Here is a 25144-nt window from a genome sequence, read left to right as displayed (position 1 = left end):
TATATATGGACACATATTTTTTTTTTTAGAGATTTTATTCATTTATTTGACAGAGATCACAACTAGGAGGAGAAATCAGGCAGAGAGAGAGAGGAGGAAGCAGGCTCCCCGCTGAGCAGAGAGCCAGATGCAGGGCTCGATCCCAAGGACCCTGGGACCATGACCTGCGCCGAAGGCAGAGGCTTTAACCCACCGAGCCACCCAGGCACCCTGGACACATTATTTTTAATACATCACTTCCAGTTGTGGTTCGATCAAAAGATGGCTTATGATAATTCTGGTTTTTTGTTTTTTTGTTTTTAAATTCTGGTTTTTGGTAGTCAGTTACTACATTAAAATGTACCTAGCCATGTTTAAATTTGATAGGTTGTTATTTGCAACTCTCCCTGTAGGAGATAGTATGGAAAGATAGATAGTTCTTTTCTCACTGCCTTAGGAGCCTTTATTTAACTCTAGAGGAATGGTAGAACCAAAGATATGAGTGAGGTTTTGAAGGTTTCCCCCACTATTTATTTACCAGTATGGGTTCCTGAAATTATGCACAGTGACCTAAATGAATGTTCTCTATACTATGTTGTATGGTCAAATAACCAGTGATTCCTTTTTGTATAACTTAAATTGTCAGCTATTTATGGTGTCAGAAATTCATTGTTACAATGAAAAGCAGAGTTGCTATCAGGGTATATGTAGTTTTTTAAAAGAAAGCTTTAAAATGGATTTTGATAAGTATTTATTTAGTTTATGGGACTACCATAATGTCCAAATGTAAAATCAATTTTTCTTTCAAAATTATGCATATGAAAAAAGGGCATCACTTTATTATAATGTAGATCCTGGCAAAATCACTCATATTATTGTTTGGGGAAGACATAGTCTGAAATGTCTTTGTTCAGTTTTTTAGATGCACTGGAATGAAAATTCCACAGAACAGAGGCCTTGCCTATTTCTATCTTGGTATTGTATATATACCACCTAGGAGATTATTGAAAGACTAAATGAATTAATACACAGGTTACTTCAGTAAAAAGTCAAAAAGTTTAATAAATTCAGGTATTCCTTGAAGCCATTGCAGTTGCAAGTATTATAAATACAAGAACACCTTTTAAAGATCAGTTTTTAAAAGCTGTACAGTATGCATTTATATTTTAGAGATAATGTATACTTAATGTTAGGCTAAGATTTCTTACGACAGCATCATAAACAGGTTGAACAATACTGTACCTCAGAACCTAGTTGAAGATGTACTTTGGAAAACTGCCAGATGTTTAAAAAAAAAAAAAAGTTTATATAGCTTTCCTCTTGAACAAAAGACCATGCAGCACAGGGCAGCTGGAAATCAGGTAGAAAGTCAGAATCTTACTGGTTTAAGGTGTCAAGGAATGAAGTTTGAGAGTGCCAGAATTGCTGGAAATTGATGAATTCCAGAAAGGAGGGAGTTATAGTAGGATAGCCTTAAAATCTATGACTAACCCCCACACCCCAAGACTTAGGTGACCCCTGAATTGTGAATGGAAGATACTGCTGAGCTCAATGGAAAACAACAGCTGTAAGACTGAAAATGCTGACTAGAGATATTGCAGTTATCCTCAGCAGGGGGACAGAATTTGGTTTTTGATTCCCACCAAATTAAAGGGTCTTGGTAAACATGTTCTTAAGACCCATGCTAAAAAAGTGTAAACCAGTGTAAACCAAGCATCCACAAGTCCAACTTGATTAGCCATTGATTTTAACTGCCAGGTATAATACAAATCCTCATTCTTCACGAGATCATAAGAGACTCCTAAAGTCTCTACAACATATCTTCCACAATATCCAGTTTATAATACACAGTTACTAGAATCAGGAAAATATGACTTTATGCCAACATCATCTACCCCAAATGGTAGCAGACGCTAATATTAGCAGGATTAGCAGACTTTAAAAAGCAACTGTAGTATTTTCAATGACTTAAAGGGAGAAGCATGATAATGACTGAACAGATGGGTAATGTCAGTGGAGAAGTGGAAACTATAAAAAGGAATAGACATTCTAGGACTAAAAAGTCCAATGTCTGAGATGAAAATTTCACTGAATGGATTTAACAACAGATTGGGGATGCCAGAGGTAGAATTGGTGAACTTGAAGATAAGTAAAAATTTGTCAATCTAAGGAATGCAGAAGCATTACAGAAAATAAACAGAGCCTCGATGGCCAATGGGACAGTATTAAACTGTCTAACATATGAATGGCAGAAGGAGAGATGAAACAGATCGGATAAAGGGGCACCTGGGCTCCGTGGGTTAAGCCTCTGCCTTCGGCTCAGTTCATGATCTCAGGGTCCTGGGATCTAGCTCTGCATTGGGCTCTCTGCTCTTCAGGGAGCCTGCTTCACCCTCTCCCTCTGCCTACTTGTGATCTCTCTCTCTCTCTCTCTCTTGCTCTGTCAAATAACTAAAAATAAAAATCTTAAAAAAAAAACATTGGAAGAAGTAATTGCCATCACTTACTCAGATTAAAATCAATTTCAAATCCAAGAAGTTAAGAGAATCCCAAGCAGGATAAACACAGGGAAAACCACATGTAGGCACATCTTAAGCTACTGAATATCACAGGTTGAAAGAAAATATGGAATGTAGCCAAAGGGTGGAGGGCGGGGAGACACATTAGGAACATAGGAATTAAAATATCAAAAAAGGATGACTTAACCAGGAATAATGAAGGTTAGAAGACAATGGAATGACCTGTTTAAAGTTCTAAAAGGATAAAGCTGTCAACCTGGAATTCTGAATTCAGCAAAAATATCCATAAAACATGAAGGTGAAATTGGGACATTTTTCAGATAAACAAAAGTTGAGAGAATTCGTTGCAAGGAGGCCTGCGTACCAAGAAATGCTATAGGATGCTCTTCAGACTGAAAGGAAATAACCTCAGGTGAAACTTGAATCCTCGAGAAGGAATTATTACAAAAAAAATGGTATTTGTATTGGTAAATAGATTCCATCCTCTGAGAAGATTTTGTAAGCATATGAAACAAAGAATTTACAAAGAAACAAAGAAGAGCTTGATAGATGTGACTAAATAAAAATTTTAAACACCTTCAAAGTGTTCCACAATTAAAGGGCAAATGTTAGGAAGTAAATATTGTATGTTTAAAATCAAAGAGCATTAAGGTTCCAGTGTAAAAATGGGAAAAAAAAAATCATGGTCCATTTGAACAAATAAACCATTGAAGAAATAAAGAAGATTGTTGAATTTGTTTAGTAATCAAATAAATGGAAATTGAAGTACTTTTTTGTCACTCTGAAAATGCTATTTAAAAAACATGGGATATTAGTAAGAATTCAGGATCTAAGCACCTTTCTGACTGGTGGGAGTACAGATTCGAACAAAACAGTTTGGTAGTTTATTTCAAGAGCTTATTTTAGAAGTCCATACCACCTAGATAGCAAAAATTCATACTAAGATGTAGCTTATTAAATAGGTGGGAGTTGTGGATGAGAAAGAGGTAACTGGCTAGCCATTAAGAAAACATCAAATTTTGATCTCACTTATTCCTAACATTTAAAATGAAATGAATGAAAGATTTAAGCCAGAAGATAAGCTGTAGAAGTACCAAAAGAAGCATGAGAGCATTTTAAAAATACACTCTTGGAATAAGCCAAGACTTGTCCAAGACAGGTATAGAAGCCAAAAGTCATAAAGAGAAAGATACGTGAATTTGAAATACCTGCATTGGAAAATTGCCATAAAATCAAGTATAATTAAAAAAAATTTTTTTTGACACATAAAAGCAAGTGTTTTTTACATATAAATAAGTTTTACACATGAGTAAGGAAAAGTCCAATATTGGGATATGAGCATATGGTTAGGCCATACATAGCAAGTGAAATACAAATGACTTGTAAACACGTGAGAAATACTGTAGATATCTTGCCCACCAAAGCAAATGTCTCTCTTTGTCTCCCGGTCTCACATATAATAGCAAATACATAGCCACTGAAATGAATAAGTATTTTATTCCTCATCTTCTCCCAACTTCACAACATAAGTGTATATTGCTGAAGTTTAATCGCCTGTTACGCTTTTTAATACAGAATATAACATCAAAAATAGAAAGTCTTGTTTATCTTCTTTCATGATTATTTCACTTGAATATAAGATAGCTCAGGCTTCACTAGTAACCAAAATCAGTGAGCTATAGAAACTCTGGTGGGGATCTCTGTGCCTCTTCCTCCTCACTTAAAAACAAGAAAATGACTTTATACTTAGCTGTTCTCTTCAACAGTGCTAATAAATGTTCCATGCTAATAAATGTTATTCCTTCTTTACATGCAGGTTTTTAGAGGTGTAGAACATCTGGGTGTCAGACATCTAAAAAAATTGAAATTAGAAGTTGTAGGTACTTTTTATTCTTATACTTAGTAATTAGACCATCAACACAAAATTTTTGGACTTTCTCTGTATTTTAACTTTTTCGAGAAGTAACAGAAGAAACCTAATTTTAGCTGAATAACAAGCAAAAACAGATCAAGAGTATAAATGAATTTTCTCTCGGGAAGTGATTTATTGTCTGTAAACATTTTTGCGCAGCCCTCTACTTTCCGAAATACCTTCTCATTAGTTTTAAATAATTTGGCATATGGGTAGCTATTAGATGCTATTGAAGTGCTTATGATTAGGAGATGTTTTTTAGGATAAATCCTAAATCTTTTTTTTTTTTTTTAAGATTTTATTTATTTATTTGACAAACAGATTACAAGCAGGCAGAGAGGCAGGCAGAGAGAGAAGAGGAAGCCAGCTCCCCACTGAGCAGAGAGCGAGATGCGGGGCTCGATCCCAGGACCCTGAGATCACGACCTGAGCCAAAGGCAGAGGCCCTAACCCATTGAGCCACCCAGGCGCCCCCTAAATCTATAATTCTTGAAGTGACATAGTGTCAAGATACTTAACATGTTTTATTTCTCCTGTAGCACTCTTGGGATAAAGTTTCTTATTTTTTCACAATGTAAAAAGCTGGGTATAGTAAGATTGTATCCCTTGATAAGGATGGTACATTGATAGCAAACTAGAAGTAAAGATATGGATAGAATCCTCAGTTCCTCATTTCCACTTATGTATATTTTGCATCATATTTAGCCAAAGTTTATTAGGCATCTGCTGTAAGTTACACATTGTGTTAGGCACTAGGGATACAAAGCTTGTGTTAATTTCATTTCAGCTAACATTTAGTATAATGCCAGATTCTGTTAGATACTTTCAGCACTGGTCAACCTCACTTTATTTGCCTCACATCTGTTTGAAGTGAGTGGCATCATTCATATTTTGTAGTGGAGATCACAGACACGGTATTATACTTTATATATGGATTATATAACTAAAAGTAGCTAAACCAGGTCTTGACTCCCAAATTCTCTTTTTTATATATCCAGTACTGGATTTTTTTTTTTTTTAATTTGTCCCTCCAGATCCACTCTTAACCCATTTGTGCCTTGCTCTGTGTCCCAGAGGGAGTTGACTTCTAAGAACTGCCTCATTTGGGCTCATTTGTTGGACTTAGCCAGTGTGAGGCATGGGCAGGATATTGGAGAGCCACAGAGAGAAGCTGGGTATTATTCTTCCAATTACTCTGGCACAGCTCCTCTTCAGTAATTGTTCCTCCTGCCTCTTCATTCCAAAGGGTGGCAGTGGGTTCCTGAGTGCTTTGCCATTCCTGTTTGGTTCCTTTAACCCTGCCCACACTTTCTTCAATGTGCCCTTCAGTTATCTCTTTGAAGAATGCTTTGTGTTTTGCCAGGACCTGACTGATACATACAGCTTTTCTTAAACAATGGGCTACTATTTGTATGGATTTGAACCTTTTTCCTGTTCTTGTCTATCCTGTGTTTATAAATTGAGTGTTTAAAATCTGGTATGTATTTTCATTTGAAAGAATATTTTAGGGGCACGTGGGTGGCTCAGTGGGTTAAGCCTCTGCCTTTGGCTCAGGTCGTGATCTCAGGGTCCTGGGATCCAGCTTGGCATCAGGCTCTCTGCTCAGCGGGGAGCTTGCTTCCCCCTCTCTCTGCCTGCTGCTCTGCCTACTTGTGATCTCTCTCTCTCTCTCTCAAATAAATAAAAATCTCTCAAAAATCTTTTAAAAAATGATATTTTAATTGTTGGTTAGATGCTTCAGGTGGAATGCTCGATTTCTGTAATGTTTACAAATATAAAATATAGTGTGGTTTCAAATTAGATGTATTTTATGAGTCAGTACAAAGTTACCAGCACTTTTACTAAATCTTAATTCTACGGAGTTTTGACACATATTGGTAGAAATATCTTTGTTTTTGAATATTCCTATTTCATAATCCCTCACGTATTCTCAAGAGGTAGAAAAAAGTAGGGGCACCTGTGGGGGGGGGCTCAGTCAGTTAAGCATCTGATGATTTTGGCTCAGGTCATGATCTCAGGGTTTTGAGACTGAGTCCACATGTTGGGTTCCGCATTGGGCTTTTGAAGGCTGCTTTAAGATTCTTTCTCTCCTCTCCCTCTGCTCCTCCCCAGCCCCCCCCTAAAAAGTAGAAAAAGGTAAGAATCAAGAGACCTTGACTTTAAAGGGGTATGAACCCTGAGAAGGTTAGATGAGGAGGTATGGGTCTCTGTCCTTCTCCATACCAGTCTTAGGTTCTGTTCTTCAATTGAAGTCCATTAAAAAAAAAAAAAAAGGTCAAAAGTGGGGCCCCTCTGCAATAAAACTAATTCCCCAACCATTCTTTTTAAACATTTTATTTATTTATGAGAGAGAAAGAGCAAGCACAAGTACAAGCAGGGGGAGCAGCAGGCAGAGGGAGAAGCGGGCTCTCTGCTGAGCAAGGAGCCCAATGCGGGATTCAATCCCAGGACCCTGGGATCATGACCTGAGCTGGACGCAGATGCTTAACCGGCTGAGCCACTGAGGTGTCGTGTCCCTCTCCTGCCATTTTCTTTAGGAGCATGAGTGTGTAGCAGCAATTGGTAGTCTTGGTTACTTGTTGGAGTTATCCTATAGTGAGAACAAGGGTAAGGAGAGACCTTTCTCATAGTTTAATTAACAGGTGACTAGAATTCCTTGTGACATTGGTGTAACAATAATTATGATTGTAGATACTTAGTTGAAAATGCATACTTTAGGATCTATTTGTGTTTTATTATTCTTTTCTGTTTCAGTAACTAAACTCTTCTAGTGTCTTTAATTAAAGATCTGTGCTTTTATTTTGGGTATTCCACTAAGTCAATAACCATATGGAGCCCAACTTGAGTTATCTTTTCCCCCTCACTATTTTATGTTATCAGTGCATTACAGCCTGACAAATCCTTGTGCTAGTATATCAATTTAAAGAGCTTCCAAGATTGGGGATTTTTAGCAGTTGGGGGTATTTCAGATTATGTTATTAGTACATTTACTGCCTTTCATCATCTGCTCCTGCTCTGAAGTTGTGTGAACTATTCTATTACACCATGCAAATGTTTGTTTTTATATATAATCTATTCTGTATTTAATACAGTAGACCTGATATTTCTCTTTGTAGACCTAGTATGAACTAAATGGACTATTTAAAAAAAAATAGAACAGGGGTGCCTGGGTGGCTCAGTGGGTTAAAGCCTCTGCCTTCGGGCTCAGCCCGACCCTGTATGGGGCTCTCTGCTCAGCAGGGAGCCTCCTTCCCTTCTTCTCTCTCTGCCTACTTGTGATCTCTGTCAAATAAATAAATAAATAAATAAAATCTTTAAAAAAAAAAAAGAAAGAACACATATGTGCTTAGGAAGTATGACAGTGAACTAACAGACTGATATTTTCTTCTGGTTATGAAATAGTAGCATCACTTCAGTGACATTGTGTCACTTTAAGAAATACTCATTTGGCATTTGTTCATGATGTTTCTGTTTATGACACCATCTTGGCTCTGTTGTATTAAAGAAATCACAAATATTCAAGTTCTACCTCAACCTTATTAAAAATTTAAAGATAATCAGGAAAAAAGTGGACAAAATGAAGTCATCGGAATTTTAAAAGTTGAGTACAGGGGTGCCTGGGTGGCTCAGTGGGTTAAGCCTCTGCCTTCAGCTGAGGTCATGATCTCAGGGTCCTGGATTGAGCCCCACAGCAAACTCTCTGCTCAGCAGGGAGCCTGCTTCCCCCACTCTCTCTGCCTGCCTCTCTGCCTACTTGTGATACTCTCTATCAAATAAAATCTTTTTTAAAAGAAGTTGAGTACAGTTTGGTTAGGAGGAGAGAAAGAAAGTGACATTTCAGACAGGAGGAATGGTTTGAGTGAGACATGGAGTTTAAGGATAGTTAAGATGAGCCCCATGGGACGCCTGGGTGGCTCAGTTGGTTAAGCAGCTGCCTTCGGCTCAGGTCATGATCCCAGCGTCCTGGGATCGAGTCCCACGTCGGGCTCCTTGCTCAGCGGGGAGCCTGCTTCTCCCTCTGCCTCTGTCTGCCTGTGCTCTCTCTCTCCCCCCTCTCTCTCTGATAAATAAATAAAATCTTAAAAAAAAAAAAAAAAAAGATGAGCCCCAGATGATGTATAAGATGTAATTGTCTTTTATTTTCTGAGGTAATTCTTGATATCTTGACAGTGACTAGAGAAGTTTTCATGAAGACAGCTGAAAGCAGATAATGGTACTGAGGCCGAGGTATCAGAACACCTGAATTTCCCTTAACCCTATCCTTTACTTGCAGTATTTACTCTCTGAACTTCAGTTTTCCTGTCAAATAAGTCTAATAAAACTTTTCTTTCAAGCAGTGAGGCTTGAATTAAGACACAGATAAAAAGGACTTTTAAACTCTATAATGGTATTATTATATACAACATAATTTCCATTCTTTTTCCAACCTGAAAACCAGCCATTTGTTTTAGAACTCAAGTAATATTTTTGTCTTAATGGTGTGTACATTTGAGAGGCAGAACATAATGCAGAATCATATAGTTGGTAGTTACTTCAAAAAAAATTGAGTTAAAAAAGAATAGTATTATATTAAATGATGCAAATAATAGATTTTTATTTTTCACTGGAGAATGAAGTCAGCTTTTTCTAAAAATAAGTTCCTGAATCACTGAAGTTTTTTTTTTAATGTCACACATTTTGTTATCTTTAAAAATTGGCAGAAGTTCTGTAGTGCTTTTTTATTTTCCTTCGTGGTTTAGGGTGTAGTCTTAAAAATCCCAAGTTAGCCAAAGTTCCCTTGATTGAGGCATTCGCAGTACTCTTCTATAAGTACATGCTTATAGACACTTCTATGGATTATTTCTGCAGAAAAATAGTCATTAAAGTATGTGGATCTTTAAGTAAGTCTCATCATCTCTATGCCATAGGTTAAGGGGTACTTCACCATAATCCTTTTGACTGATGATGACTAATAAACTGAGTTGTTTGTTGTTGTTGTTGTTGTTTGATTATTTATTTATGTATTTATTTGACAGAGCAAGCGTGCAAGCAGGGTTGCTGCAGAGGAGAGGGAGAAGCTGGGGCTGGATCCAAGGGGCTGGATTCCAGTACCTTGGGATCACAGCCTGAACTGAAGGCACACCCTTAACTGACTGAGCCATGCAGGTGCCCCCTGAGTTGTCGTTTTGTTTTTGTTTAGTTTTGTTTTGTTTTGAGTTGTTTTTAATAGAACTTTTTATTTTTTGTACCTGACGTAATGAAAAACAAGGAACTTTGTTTCAGAGGCAAAGCCCATAGAGTTTTGTTTTTTAAGTGAGTGTTTTAAGTCTCCTTAGTTTAGTGGTTCTTAATCAGAGTGTGCCACTAAATTATTGACCTAAATATAAAACACACAAACTCTGGACCCCATCCTTATTATTATTGGTTAGCTTTAGGGAAAAATAATTGTTACTGCTTGTGGGGTTCAGTTAGGTTTCTTTTCTTTTTTTTTTTTTTTTTTTTTTAATTTAAACTCTGATAAGAGTTTTAAACTCTGCAGGAGGCAGAAAGTCAGTATTAGATTGCACTAAACCACAGTGAGATACCTCGTCACATCAGTCAGAATGGCTAAAATTAACCAGTCAGGAAACAACAGGTGTGGGCGAGGATGCAGAGAAAAGGGAACCCTCCTACATTGTTTTTGCGAATGCAAGCTGATGCAGCCACTCTGGAAAATGGTTTGGGGGTTCCTTAAAAAGTTGAAAATAGAGCTACCCTATGACCCATCAATTGCACTGCTGGGTATTTACCCTAAAGATACAAACGTAGTGTCTGAAGGGGCATGTGCATCTGAGTGTTATAGCAGCAATGTCTGCAATAGCTGGACTGTGGAAAGAGCATACATGTCCATCAAAAGCTGAATGGATAAAGAAGATGTGGTGTGTGTATATACACAATGGAATACTATGCACCCATCAAAAATAAAATCTTGCCATTTGCAACAACATGGATGGAACTAGAGGGTATTATGCTAAGCGAAATAAGTCAATCAGAGAAAGGCAATTATCATATGATCTTTCTGATACAAGGAATTTGAGAGGCATGGAAGGAGGTCTGAGGGGAAGGGAGGGCAAAATGAAACAAAATGGGACCGGGGAGGGGAACGAACCATGAGAGACTCTTAACCTCAGGAAACAAACTGAGGGTTGCTGGAGAGGAGGAGGAGGGAGGTATAGGGTGGCTGGGTGATGGACATTGGGGAGGGTATGTGCTTTGTTGAGTGCTGAGAATTGTGTAAGACTGGTGATTCACAGACCTGTAGCCCTGAAACAAATAATACTTCTATATTAATTTTAAAAAATACTAGATTGTACTTCCCTTAGTAACTATTGTCAGTGATTTCTTAATTTTTTCCAAAAATTGTGTAAGTATATGTAAGTCTGTGTGGATATATTTTTTCCACAAATGCATTGCTCATATTATATACACTATTTTGAAGTTATTTACTTAGCATTATGTAGAGAGTGCTTTCCATATCATTGCACATAAATCGTGGCTGGTTCATTTATTTTTATCAATCCCCTGTTAGATACATAAGTTTTATTTTCAGGTTTTGTGTGGGTTTTTTTGTTTTTGTTTTTGTTTTTTTTGTCCTGTTTTGTTTGTTTCTATCAACTAGGCTACGGTGAATTTCCTTGCACATTATCTTTGCACACCTGTGTCCTTACATTTTCTGAAGGATAAGTTTTACATGTGGGATTGCTGGTCAAAGAATACTTCCATTTTGACGTTTAATAGATAAGGCTAAATTGGTTTCCCCAAATTGTGCTGATTTGCACTCCTCCCAACAGTATATGAGTTTGTTTGTTTTGTTTTGTTTTGTTTTTAAGATTTTATTATTTATTTCACAGAGAGACAGTGAGAAAGGGAACACAAGCAGGGGGAATGGGAGAGGGAGAAGCAGGCTTCCCACTGAGCAGGGAGCCCCATGTGGGGTTTGATCCAAGGACCCTGGGATTATGACCTGAGCCGAAGGCTGACACTTAACAACTAAGCCACCCAGGTGCCCCAGTCAGTATATGAGACGTTAACAGTACATGCTTACCAACTTTTTACAACCTTTGTCAATCTAATGTGCACAAAGAGGATATCTGATGTTTGAATTTTTGCTTCTTTAGTTTTAGTTATTATTAAAAACTGTGTTCAGTCTTTCTAATTTTTATAATTCTTCAGACATCCTCCTTGTATCTTTGTTATCAGGTTTACATCTTTTTCTCATTAATGTGTAAAAGCTGTTTGTATGGTAGGGAAATTTTTTCATTGTTATACACATTTTTCTAATTTATCACTGTCTTTCTGCATTATAATATTTTTTACCATGTAGAAATATTCAGGTTTTAGTATTCAGATTTGTTTATTTTTCCTTTGAGCCATATTTGTGTATTTGCGTAATGTTTTAAGATTTCCTAAATAGGATGAACACATGTTCTAATCTGCTCACTATCCTAGTTTAAATATTAAGAGTACGTCTAAAAGCACCTGAATGGCTCAGTTGGTTGAGCATCCAACTCTTTTATTGGCTCATGTCATGATCTGAGGGTTGTGGGATCAAGCCCCACGTCTGGCTCTGTCTCTCCCTGTTACCCGCCACCTCTGTACGTTTCTCCCCCTGCCTCGCCCCAGCTCAAACTAATAAATCTTAAAAACAAAAAACAAGCAAACAAAAAAACCCTACAGGGTTCTCTTTTGGAGAAAAAAAATTCCATGTCTATCAAGTGTCTTAAAATGTATATATATTTTTAAAGATTTTATTTATTTATTTGATAGAGAGAGATCACAAGTAGGCAGAGAGGCAGGCAGAGAGGGAGAGAGGGAAGCAGGTTCCCCGCTGAGCAGAGAGCCTGATTCGGGACTCGATCCCAGGACCCTGAGATCATGACCTGAGCCGAAAGCAGCGGCTTAACCCACTGAGCTACCCAGGTGCGCCTTAAAATGTATATTTTGAAAAATTTCCCAGGTGATACTGATAAGTACCATTGGTTTACTATTTTAAGTGACAGAATCTGATGATAAGTTCCCCAAAGTCGATTACCTCTGTAGTTGTCTTCTATGATAAATATATTTCACTGTGGAGTACAGAAGACATTTTGAAATGCAAATTAAAATAAAAACATGGAAGAAAATAATGCTGAAAATTTTAGTAAAACCTACCATTACACCCTATATTTGCCGCAGAATTAGCAGAGAATGCTGCAAATAATGAGAAAATATAAACTGATGGACAAGAATAATGTTTGCCTGAGTGAAATGTTTTTCTAGATTTTGTGTTGGGAAATCAATATGACTTTCTCAAGGATACATGTAGATACCAGCTCAGGAAGTTGTTTTTTTTTTTTTTTTTTTAAACTCTGTGATAGAACAATCATTCAGTAAAGTGTATAAACATGAGTTTGTAGGTCATTGTAGTAGTTAGTTACTACTACATATGTTAAACTACTACATATGTCAAAGTTCCCTTTGTGCCTCCGCACAAAAGGTATCTATACTCCTGATTTCAGTCATCGTAGATTAGTTCTACCTGGTTTTAAACTTTCTTTAAATAGAATTATACATACAGTATGCCATCTTTTGTGTGAGATTCATTCTTATTTTGTGTAAAGCAGTATTTTGTTCATTTTCATTCATTTCTAATATGCTAGAAAGTGAATATAATTCGTTGGAAGAAGTGTGGGTTGCATCTAGTATTTTGGCTTGTTATAAATAATGCTGCTATTAATATTGTTATGTATCTCTTGATGCATGTAGGCATTCATTTCCCTTTTGCAGTTATTTCTGGTAGCGTAATTGGGTAATAAAGTGTCTATATGTTCAAGTTTGGTAGATACCATTAAACAGTTATCCAAAGTAGTTACGCCATTTTACACTCCCACCAGCAATCCACATCTTCGGTAATACTTGGAAATGTCAGTCTGAATTTAAGCCATTCTGCTAGATGTGTATCTCATTGTGGCTTTAATCTGTATCTCCCTGATGACAGATGTTGTTGAGCACTTTTTCATATCCTTTTTTTAAATGCCTGTTAAATCCCTTGCCCATTTTCTTTTTGTCTGTTTTGTCTTAATATGTAAGTGTTATCCACACTCTGGGTACTTGGTCCTTTATTAGTTATATGTGTCAACTGTCTTGTCCCACTCTCTTGAATACCATCTCTTGAGTTTATTGTATTCCAATTTGTCAGTCTTTTCTTTTATGGTTAGTACTTTTGTATGTTTAAGAAGTCTTTTCACAGAAATATTCTCATTGACTTCTAGAAGCTTTATCATTTTACTTTTCATACTTAGATCTGCGAACCAAATGGAATTGATTTTTATGCATCTGGTGTGCTATAGGTTAAGTTCCTCTTCTCAGATGGTAACCAGTAAAACAATAGTATGTTTGTTTTGTTTTTGAAAAGGCTATTGTTGCCTTTGACGTAACTCTAGTATCCACATATACTTGAGACCTTTTCTGGACTGTGTTATGCTCCATTGGTCTTTGTATCTAGCGTTGTGATGTACCACAATGTTGTCTTAATTCCTGCAACTTTCTAAATTTCTAATTTTCTGCATTTGGCAGGATAAGAGCACACACACACTTCACTTTTCTTCAAGATTGTATAAGCTATACTTAGTAATCCTTTGTATCTACATGTATATTTTACAGTCAGTTAAATTCTGAAAAGCAGTGGGGAATCATTGAAGTCTCAGTGAAAATGGTCAAAGATTTTTATGAGAGTTTAATAATGGTAAGGTCAGCTCAAATCTAGTTTTTTTTTTATTAAGATTAAAGAATATACTTGTTTTAGTGCTAGCTATATATACTTACATTCTCATGTAGACTACTCAGTAAATTAAATTGGTGTTATTGAAAAAACCCTAATGACTAAAGAACATACTGGTTTGAAGTTTTGTAGTAAGGTTGTAAGTTTATTTAAAAATCATGCACACTAAGAATATAAATAAAATTTTCTTGGTGTTATGTTTTGTTTTTCAGACCATCTATGATAACAGTCTTCTGTAAGTCAAGCTTTTTCAAGAACTCGCTGAAGGAACCAAGTAGGATTCTCTTACATCATGACTTAATCTGAATGCAAGAACAAGAAATAGGTTTCATTTCTAAATATAATGAAGGGCTGTGTGTAAACACAGACCCTGAGTCAATTCTAATGAACATTTTAGACATGAGTTTACATCGGCAAATGGGTTCAGATCGTGATCTTCAGTCTTCTGCTTCATCTGTGAGCTTGCCTTCAGTGAAAAAGGCACCCAAAAAAAGAAGAATTTCAATAGGCTCTCTGTTTCGGAGAAAAAAGGATAACAAACGTAAATCCAGGGAGCTAAATGGCGGGGTGGATGGAATTGCAAGCATTGAAAGTATACATTCTGAAATGTGTACTGATAAGAACTCCATTTTCTCTACAAATACCTCCTCTGACAATGGATTAACTTCTATCAGCAAACAAATTGGAGACTTTATAGAGTGCCCTTTGTGCCTTCTGCGGCATTCTAAGGACAGATTTCCTGAGATCATGACTTGTCATCATAGATCTTGTGTGGATTGCTTACGACAATATCTAAGGATAGAAATTTCTGAAAGTAGAGTTAATATCAGTTGCCCAGAATGTACTGAACGGTTTAATCCCCATGATATTCGCTTGATATTAAGTGATGATGTCTTGATGGAAAAATATGAAGAATTTATGCTTAGACGGTGGCTTGTTGCAGATCCTGATTGTAGGTGGTGTCCAGCTCCAGACTGTGGGTAAGATTTTGTTTGGTTTTTCTTGAGTTAATATTTTTTTCTGTGGATAAAATAAGAATTAGCTGTTACTCAAAAGAAAAATCTTAACATGTCAGGTGTGATTCATTGTTCAGTAGACAAATGTACATAGAGTGCATACCATGTGCCAGGCTCAATGTTAGATGCAAATAGCAGGAATATTATCTTACTCATTTTTATATTGTGTCTCATTGCATACTCATTTGAACATTTTCGGAAGAAAGGGATAAGTTGGTAGAGTACAGGGTCTGGTTGTGTTCAAAATTGATTATCCCTCTAATTTGGAAAATTGTTATTTTAGTGTAGCAGATGAAATGATCAGGGGTTTTGTTTGGTTTTGGTTGTATAAACTCAAATGACCCTTTCAGAAGACACCTTAATGTGTGCACAATGTCATGTGTTCATGTTGGTATGATGTAAGTATTGCTAATATAAAGATTTAAAATATTTTTTCTTATACATTTGATTATGTTAACAATATCTTCTGTTTATAGAGCATTTCCTATGTAGGGTTGTCAGAACTAGGAATAAATAGTCTTATGCTTTTCAAGAATAACAAAGGCTGTAAACATTGGATGTTATCATTAGTAAGCTAGAGATTATGTATAAGTAAGAGTTGGGAAAACCCAGAGCTTTCAATATTATCTGAGTATAATCAGAAATAAGAGTAGAATGTGAGTTCAGTTTCTCAGATGAAGTTTCAGTTTTCATCATCTGAATCAAATCTATTATTAAAAGCTTGTTGAGTAGTAACTTTTCAGATTGCATCTAGCCTATATCTCTCATTCCAAATGAGAAAATTAATAGTATGTTACCAGCCTTTGCAAATCCCAACCAGTTTTCCCAGGTATAACTAAACTTTAACTGTCCACCAGGATTTCAGTGGAAATAACATATTAAAAATATTACCTGATTATTTGACATTTTATGAATTCATTAGTTGTGTGAAGTACTTAGAAATATAATTCATTATCACATTTGAACTGTGCTCCCCTCTAATGCAGGGAGCTTGTACTAGAACATAAATAATAAAATAATATTTTAAAGATACTTTCTAAACTGAGCCAAGGTTGACTGTGCTTACAGGTGTATGACAGAAGCAAACTCTGGGAGCCCTGAAGAGATAAACTCTCAAGAAAAAGATTGGAAGAAATCTTGATAATGAACAGTACCTTTAAAAATAACTTGAGCAGGAGACAGTATCCTGTCAAAAGAACAGCTTGCATACAGTTGTATCACTCTTGGTCCCGTGGACCTCTGCACAACATTTTCACTGGTGCAAGCATGCATTCATTAAATTTCAACTTGGACAACAAATTTTAGGTTAACACACTTTTTGCAAATCATTATAGCAAATACTCCTTCAAGAGTTCAAATAATGAGGAATATACCTATATGGTGTGTTTTGTCTGGAGAAAGAGTGGTTTTCTGTCTCTCATGGAACCCCAGGGTAAAAAGTACTTCCCAAGTTCCTCAAGCATTTAATGGTTTGGTTGCCTTTTTTTTTTTTTTTTTTTTTAAGATTCATTTATTTATTTGTCAGAGAGAGAGCATGCACACAAGCAGGGGGACAGTAGGCAGAGGGAGAAGCAGGCTTCCCACTGATCAAGGATCCCGATATGGGACTCAATTCCAGGGCCCTGGAATCATGATGTGAGCCAAAGGCAGATGCCTAACTAACTGAGCCACCCAGGCATCCCCATTTAATAGTTTTAAGAGAAAAAGTTTGAAAATGATGGCATGAATTAAAAGGCTAAGTGTCAGAAGCTATGGCCCCAGGAGATTGAGGCAGTAAATCCTGGGCACAAATTTTCTGGCCACTAAATAGATATATTCTCTTGAGCTGTGTTGATTGATCATGTGTTCCTAATGGATATCAATTGTATTAACTTAATAGAACACAATAGATACAGCTGAAACAGATTCTTATTTAGATAAGAATTTGATTTTAGGAGAAACATGCTAAACCAACTGGGAAAGGATTGATTTTTTTCAACATACAGAGTTGTGAAAGTAGCTGTTTGAGGGGGGGAAAAATGTGATTATCTCCACACATAACACACCAAAGCAAAATCAAAACAGATTATAAAGGAAAGTTTTATAAATAAAAGGGAAAATTTTAAATGAAAAGAAAATATAGGTGGAAGATTAGCTCACCAGCTGCCTTATTATTATTAAAATTGAATACACATTTACCCTGTAACTTAGAAGATTCACTCCTAGTGAAATACCTTGAAGAAATTCTTGTATGCCAGGAGACATCTAGTTAGGAGACATGTTTAAGAATGTTCATAATAAAAAAGGGAACTGTTTTCAAAAAAGAAAAAAAAAGAATGTTCATAATAGGCGCACCTAGGTGGTACATCCCAACCCTTGGTTTCAGCTCAGGTAGTGATCTCAAGGTGGTGAGATCGAGGCCTGCCTCCACTCTGCACTTAGCAGGGAGTCTACTTGAGATTCTCCCTCTGCCCCTCCGCCTCATGCACTTTCTAAAATAAATAAATCTTAAAAAAAAAAAAAAAAGAATGTTCATGATAGCAAACAAGAAAAAAAGTGTTCGTTAACACTAAAATGGATGAATATATTTAGTTTCATGGTTACCTATTGAAAGGAGGTTGTGAATTTGAAGGAGCAATCAAGAAGCTTCTAAAGCCACTGATAAATGTGGTAAAACCATAGGTTCTGACTTGCCAGAGGTAGTTCGGTTTTGCTTTTGCTGTAATTTTGATCGCATTACTCTTCTCAAGTGTTTTAGTTTGGGTTGTTAATTATATGATCACCTTACTGATACTTTTCTTAGTTTGCGTGGTAGATACGGGGTATTTGTTTTTATTTATAAATCCTTTTTGTATGGGTGACATTTTTCAGTAAAATTTAAAGATGTTTCATAAACTCATATTTTGTGTTATTTTTGCCCACTTTCTTCTTATTGAGACTTCATTGTCAGAGAGTAAAATGGCTTAGGGGCACATAGGTGATTCAGTTGGTTAAGTGTCTAACTCTTGATTTTGGCTAAAGTCATAATCTCAAAGGTGTGGATTTGAGCCCTGCATTGGGCTCAGGTTCAGTCTGCTTGTCTGTTGCCCTCTGCTCCTCCCCCAGCTCGCTCTCTCTCTTTCTCTCAAATAAATGAATAAAATCTTAAAAAAAAAAAAAAGCAAAATGGCTTAATATTTTAAATATTTTGGAGAAGATAAATGTTAAGTGTAAAATATAAAATAATAGAAATAGCTACTTTAATAAATTCTGTTATTATGAACACAACTACTTGATTGCTATGTAAGTTTAACAAAGAATTAGTCTTGGTTAATTTGACTATAAATTAACTCTTGATTTCATGGTTGTCAATAGTCTTACCCACAAAGGACAAAGAAAACATGTCAGTATTACTTCGTAATGTATTGTCATTTATATTTGATTTATGTTGTCCCTAGATTAAGAGCATATTTTATATACTTGATTACATTGTAGGTTTTATGGTTGCATTACATAGAAACTGTCATCCAGTAGCAGAAAATTTATATGTGTACTTTGAGAATGGAATGCTACATACGCCTTGATTAAAGGTTTCAGTTTTACTTACCATGAGCATTTAGACCTGATTTTAAATGTCTGTCCCATCATGTTGTTATAAGGCTTGGGGTAGACCTCTAATTTTATGACTAACATAATTCCTGGCACACAGCAAGTTTTTTGTAGCTCTTATTTATAATTCCTTGTGTCCATTTCTTAAGTTCCGCCTTAATTTTTAAAAATCAGACAGTTACTCATATATTTAAAGTACCTGTGTGCCAGGTACTTGGAAACTTAATAATGAATAAAAGACAAAAATCCCTTCCCCCTGGAACTTACTAAAATCTTTGGATCCACAGAGGGACATATTTTATTTAGAATCCACTTATTATTTAAATCTGGCATAAAGAATACTGGTAAATAAATGCCTGATTATCTGGCAGTGAGTAATGGAAATACTTAGCTAGCTAGGACCGTTGACATGTATATAGTATTTAACCCCTTCTCTTGTACAACACACTTGAAAGACTTTTTTCTAGAAATGCTGTATGTAAAATTGTGAATTTTTTTTGCATATGATATTAATCTGACCATTTTCTGTATCTGACATTAATTTTACTTAAACATGTAGTTTAACACACTTTGAGAAATATTGCCCTTAGCTTAGAGGATAAAGAAAAGCTGACCTGGTTTCTATTTGAGATCCCTCAGGTTTTCTGACCTAATATTCTTTCTACTCTTCTGAGGGCCAGGACAAATTGAACTTGTTTTAAAAGACAGTATTTCGGAAAAGTCCTCTTGAGAAGGAGCCAAACCTGTGTGCTTTGATTTAACCAGGATGAAGTTTGCAAAACTGCTGCTATAACATGCAGTCTACACAGGCTCAGAAAAGAATCTGGCCATGACTAGGGAGATGTGTTGGGGCGAGTTGAGGGGCACATAGGAAGGAATGCATAGAACTTGTCTTGAGTAAAAAGACCTGATTACCTTCTACCCAGGTAGCCTAGTTTATACATTGCAGGCAGACAGCAAAAAGTTGGCATTTTAATGTTTGTCATCACATGTTTCAGTTGGCCACCCTTCTACCAGCACACATTATCCCATGTGAGTGTTTTCTCATGTGAGTGCTTCTGACTTTGCTGGGGAGCTTTGAATATACAAGAACATTTATAATACAAGAATATAGTTAATGATTTAATAATGTCTGTGAGCCTTTCAAGGGCAAAAAAGAAAAAAGTATTTGATTTTCTTTGTAATTGCTGGTTTAGCCATGCTCAATAAAGTGTTGTTGAATGAATCAATCGGACTGTATGCCACTAATATAAATCATATATCATAGGAGCTGTCAATAAGCCATTTTATTTTACTTTTTTTTCCAATAAGCCATTTTAAAGCAATGTGATCAACTGTAATCAGGTTTGTATAGTGTCAAACTGGCTGACATTTAAATGATTCTGAATAATAATTTATTCTGGTGGAGGATACTATTCATAATAGATTTAAAAAATGGTATTGGGGGCGCCTGAGTGGCTCAGTGGGTTAAAGCCTCTGCCTTCGGCTCAGGTCATGATCCCAGGGTCCTAGGATGGAGCCCCGCATCGTGCTCTCTGCACCGTGCTCTCTGCTCAGCGGGGAGCCTGCTTCCTCCTCTCTCTCTGCCTGCCTCTCTGTCTACTTGTGAACTCTGAGTGTCAAATAAATAAATAAAATATTTTTTAAAAATGGTTTCGGCTTAGGAACTAAACAAGATACATTTTTAAATTCCAGTTAATCTTCATATAGCTCTTATTTCAAAACCCTACAAAGAAAGGTTTTAGCCATAACTTGACCGTCTTTTGACATGCTGAAAGTGCTTTTGTAGGCTGACCTTTTAGAAATTTTATACAGAGAACAGATGCAACTTGTGATTTTCTCCAGAGGAAACAAATACATGTGACTTAGAAAACAGCAGGTTTTGTGTATAGGAAGCCATAATGAGTATAAACTGTGTTTCAGTGGAAGTTGTAATTCATAACTAATGACAGATTGTATCTGTTAGAATAGACATTCATAAAAGTATTCTAAGACTTTGAGCTTAGAGTTTAAAAATTCCTTGAGCTGAGAGTTTGCTCTTTTTAGTTTATTCTTCCTAACCATAAAATTGGTCTAGATATATTTTAATGCTATGTAATTCAGTATATACTGCTGCTACACCAGCCGTTGTTAAATGATACTGAAATTTTGGGTGGTTTTAAGGGAATCAATAAAAATAACATACCCTCAAACCCTCAGTCAGAACCAAGTGGATATGTAGGAGACATGTCAGCTCTACTAAAGAATGTGGCTTTAGTTATGCAGCCAGAATGGCTTGCTGACACCACCCTTGAATTAGACTGACTTCTCCAAATAGACTGGGCAGTTCTTGACAATTCCCCTGTAGCATGTAGTGGAAAGCACAACAGAAGGCATCCTCTAGAGGAAGCAGCTCATGAAAGAGGGAACCAGGAGATGAGCCTCACTTTATCTAGACCTTCTCCCAAACATTTTAAACAAGTCACTCCTCTATTGAGTAATAGTAAATTCTAGCAAGTAGAAACACAAACCTGTTGATTTTGATGCAAAACTTGACTTTCCCCCCTAACTGGATCAAACAGTATTTGTGATTATATTTTCTTTGTTCTCTAAAGGTTTTGTTAAAGCTTTACTTTTGGGGGGCAGGGGTCTTTGATGCCTGGATAATCTTTCTTCATTCTTTTTCCTCATTTTTTAATTAAAATTTTTGTTGTGGAGTATTATGTTTATCTTAGGATTAGATTTTGTTTTAGGTATAGTTTGTTCTTTTTACTTGTTCCTTCATAAGGAATTCAGTATAGACACAATACAGTACCCTAGCTGGTATCCCTACTTGCTCTGTTATCAGTGATGTAATTTGTAGAACTCTAGTACTGTGAGACTCTCCCAGAAAATAGATGCCATGGTGAAATAACTGGAAATAGTGCACACTATATTCTGATCACTGGTATGTTAAAAATTCTTTTAGCGGGGTGCCTGGGTGGATTAGTGGGTTAAGCCTCTCCCTTCGGCTCAGGTCATGATCTCAGGGTCCTGGGATCAAGCCCCACATCTGGTTCTCTGCTGGGCAGGGAGCCTGCTTCCTCTCTCTCTCTCTGCCTACTTGTGATCTCTCTCTGTCAAATAAATAAATAAAATCTTTTTAAATAAATTCTTTTAGCAAATCCTGTAGTTAAAAATGAAAAAAGTGCTTTAATTTTGCTTAGCATTTTTCTAACTTGACCACTGAGTACTTTCTTAGTATAGACCTCCTGTTGCCACTCCAGTGAACGGAAAATATTTCTGGAAAGACTGTCCTATTTCAGTCCCTGTTTCTCTTTTCCCCACTTTCTTCTTGTCCCTCCACTCTGCTAAATAGGAAGATTTAAACATTTTTAAGTAGATAGACATGGAAGAATAGAGATGGAAAGTAAGACTTGAGTTAAATAATCATAGAAGGACAAGGAGCCATCTTTTAAACCAAGATTTGGATACTGTTCAAGCCAAAGATCTTAGGTTAACTAGTATTGTTCAGTTATTCCTGACATTCTGCTGAGGGTGTTCTTTTCCCATATAACACTTAATGCACCGGAACAGAGATACTCCTGACATTTTTCTTTAAAGGAAGCGTTGTTTTTTTTTTTTAAGATTTTATTTATTTATTTGACAGAGATCAAAGTAGGCAGAGAGGCAGGCAGAGAGAGGGGAAGGGAAGCAGGCTCCCTGCTGAGCAGAGAGCCCCATGCGGGGCTCCATCCCAGGACCCTGGGACCATGACCCAGGCCGCAGAGGCTTTAACCCACTGAGCCACCCAGGCGCCCCAAAGGAAGCATTTTATATTTAATTTAGTTTTACCATTTGCTTCAATGGAAAATAAGTTTGACTCCCACACAATGAAAATCATCAAGAGGCCTAACATTCTGTTTTCAATGTGTGAATGCTAGTTACATTTAATTCTTGCTATATTATAAAATATGCCTAACAAAGTTATTATTAAGATTGAATGTTTATGAAAATTTACATAGTAAGCACTCAATAACTGTTAATAAGAAAAAAATGTGATAGACTCTTAACTTTTAGTTATCAAAATATACATTCATGAAAAATAGTTAGGATTATTAAAGATAAACCTATTTTTCTTTATAACTTGTACAGATTGAATGGGACTTGAATGTTTAATTCTGGGGTAGGATCTCTCAGCTTTTCCTTTAAAAAGGAGATACTGGGAAGTAGCATAAACAAGTTTGAGGTACTTTATCTCTGATTCTTTCAGCTTTTCCTTTAAAAAGGAGATATTGGGAAGTAGCATAAACAAGTTTGAGGTACTTTATCTCTGATATTTGAGTACATAATGATGATGTCCCATGAATGAATTCTCTTTCCCTTTCCCCCGGCTTTCCCCCGTTCTTTCCGCAACACACAGTTTTATTTAAAGATCACAGTCTTTTTTTTTTTTTTTTAAGATTTTATTTATTTATTTCACAGAGATATTAGATTACAAGTAGGCAGAGCAGCAGACAGAGAGAGGGGGAAGTAGGCTTCCCGCTGAGCAGAGAGTCCAACGCGGGGCTCCATCCCAGGACCCTGGGATCGTGACCTGAGCCGAAGGCAGAGGCTTAACTCACTGAGCCACCCAGTTACCCCTAAATATCACAACTCTTTTTTATTATGATATCCTAATTTCTGAGATGCATCAGACCTACATTTATTTTCAACAGATGCCAAATGACCAGACAATTAATACTTCTCCAGGGCAATTTCAAATATCATAATTAAGGTGTGATGAATTTATGGGATACAAAAGTAAATGTAAAATTTTATTTTAAAAAATAATCAAATGTTAAATACTTGACATCATGCAGAAATGCTAGTCTACTTTTCAGCTCTTTAGTTTGCTCCAGATAATTATACTGCATATATTTAAAAAATATAAATAGGTATTCACTATTCATAAACAGTTATTCTCAACAAGTTTAAGTCACTGTAGGGAATTTTTATCTTAAAGCAACTTATGATGCTGTTTTGAAGCTTGATTATTGAGATTAAAATGTTTTGAGACCTCAGTTTTCACACCATACCCTTTCATGTTTTCATGGATTACATACCAGATGTGGAAATTATCTTGTCATGAAAGTTTAAAATAGCAAAGCTGACATTCTGCTTTTAATTCTTGTCAAAATGTGAAGAATTCCCTAATAGGACTTTTTCTTAAAAGACCCATAGCTTGGGTGCCTGGGTAGCTCAGTTGTTGGGCATATGCCTTAGGCTCAGGTCATGATCCCAAGGTCCTGGGATTAAGCCCCACATTGAGTTCCCTGCTTCGTGGGAAGCCTCCTTCCTCTCCCACTTCCCCTGCTTCTGTTCCCTCTCTTGTTGTGTCTCTGTCTGTCAAATAAAAATCTTAAAAAAAAAAAAAAAAAAGACTCATAGCTTAAATCATTGATTAAAAATTACATCAGTTCTTAAGTTTTGTTTAGTGATATGGTGGTATACTGAACGACCTGTAAAGGTTAGAATTATATAACCAGGTGCCTGGGTGGCTCAGTTGGTTAAGCTTCTGCCTTCAGCTCAGGTCATGATCTCAGGGTCCTGGTATAGAGCCCTGCATCGGGCTCCCAGGTTGGTGGAGAGCCTGTTTCCCCCTCTTCCTCTGCCTGCCTCTCTGCCTGCTTGTGATCTCTCTTTCTCTGCCAAATAAATAAAATCTTTTTTTAAAAAAAGAATTATGATATAACCTATTTCTGTTAATCTGCCTTGTGTATTTTTATATTTATTTACTCAGAAAGACTATTCTTCCTAAATTTAGTTCTGGCACTCCAGTGTTCATATTAACTACAAGTCTATATCCCTGTTTTAATGAATTAAAAGTTAAGTTTAGGGACGCCTGGGTGGCTCAGTTGGTTAAGCAGCTGCCTTCGGCTCGGGTCATGGTCCCAGCGTCCTGGGATCGAGTCCCACATCGGGCTCCTTGCTCAGCAGGGAGCCTGCTTCTCCCTCTGCCTCTGCCTGCCATTCTCTCTGCCTGTGCTTGCTCTCTCCCTCTCTCTCTCTCTGATGAATAAATAAAATCTTTAAAAAAAAAAAAAGTTAAGTTTATATCTAAACTTGGCTTTCACAGGTCTCACTAATAATTACTGTATTTTATTCTTAAACACAATGTGCATTCATACTTCTGTTGTCCAGTAAAATTTCACCAGATGAAGCAGTAAGATTTTTTATTCTGTATCTAGAATGCCTACCATTGTTTGTTTGTTTTGTTTTTTAAGAATTATTTCAGAGAGTGAAAGAGCACAGGGGGGAGGGACAAAGGAAGGGGAGAGAGTCTCAAGCAGACTCCGCACTGAGCCCAGAGCCCAGAGCCCAGCAAGCCCAACACAGGGCTTGATTTCCCAACTCTGAGATCATGATGTGAGCC

The 25144-nt window shown here is 36.5% G+C and overlaps 1 protein-coding gene across 4 annotated transcripts in view; it reads left to right on the top strand.

The window, feature by feature from the left end:
• RNF19A (ring finger protein 19A, RBR E3 ubiquitin protein ligase) overlaps positions 1-25144 on the top strand; it is a 57586-nt gene that overhangs the window by 11840 nt on the left and 20602 nt on the right. For 2 of the 4 annotated variants that reach the window (XM_032315539.1, XM_032315540.1), the window contains 2 exons: positions 9426-9555; positions 14401-15168. In XM_032315539.1, the coding sequence (XP_032171430.1) occupies positions 14495-15168 (674 nt within the window). In that variant the 5' untranslated portion in view covers positions 9426-9555; positions 14401-14494. The remainder of the gene's footprint in view (positions 1-9425; positions 9556-14400; positions 15169-25144) is intronic. The other 2 variants (XM_032315538.1, XM_032315537.1) reach the window with 1 other exon arrangement.

This window comes from Mustela erminea, chromosome 16 (genome assembly GCF_009829155.1).
Source record: "Mustela erminea isolate mMusErm1 chromosome 16, mMusErm1.Pri, whole genome shotgun sequence".
Lineage (NCBI taxonomy): Eukaryota > Metazoa > Chordata > Mammalia > Carnivora > Mustelidae > Mustela > Mustela erminea.
This window is presented reverse-complemented; position numbering and strand designations above follow the sequence as displayed.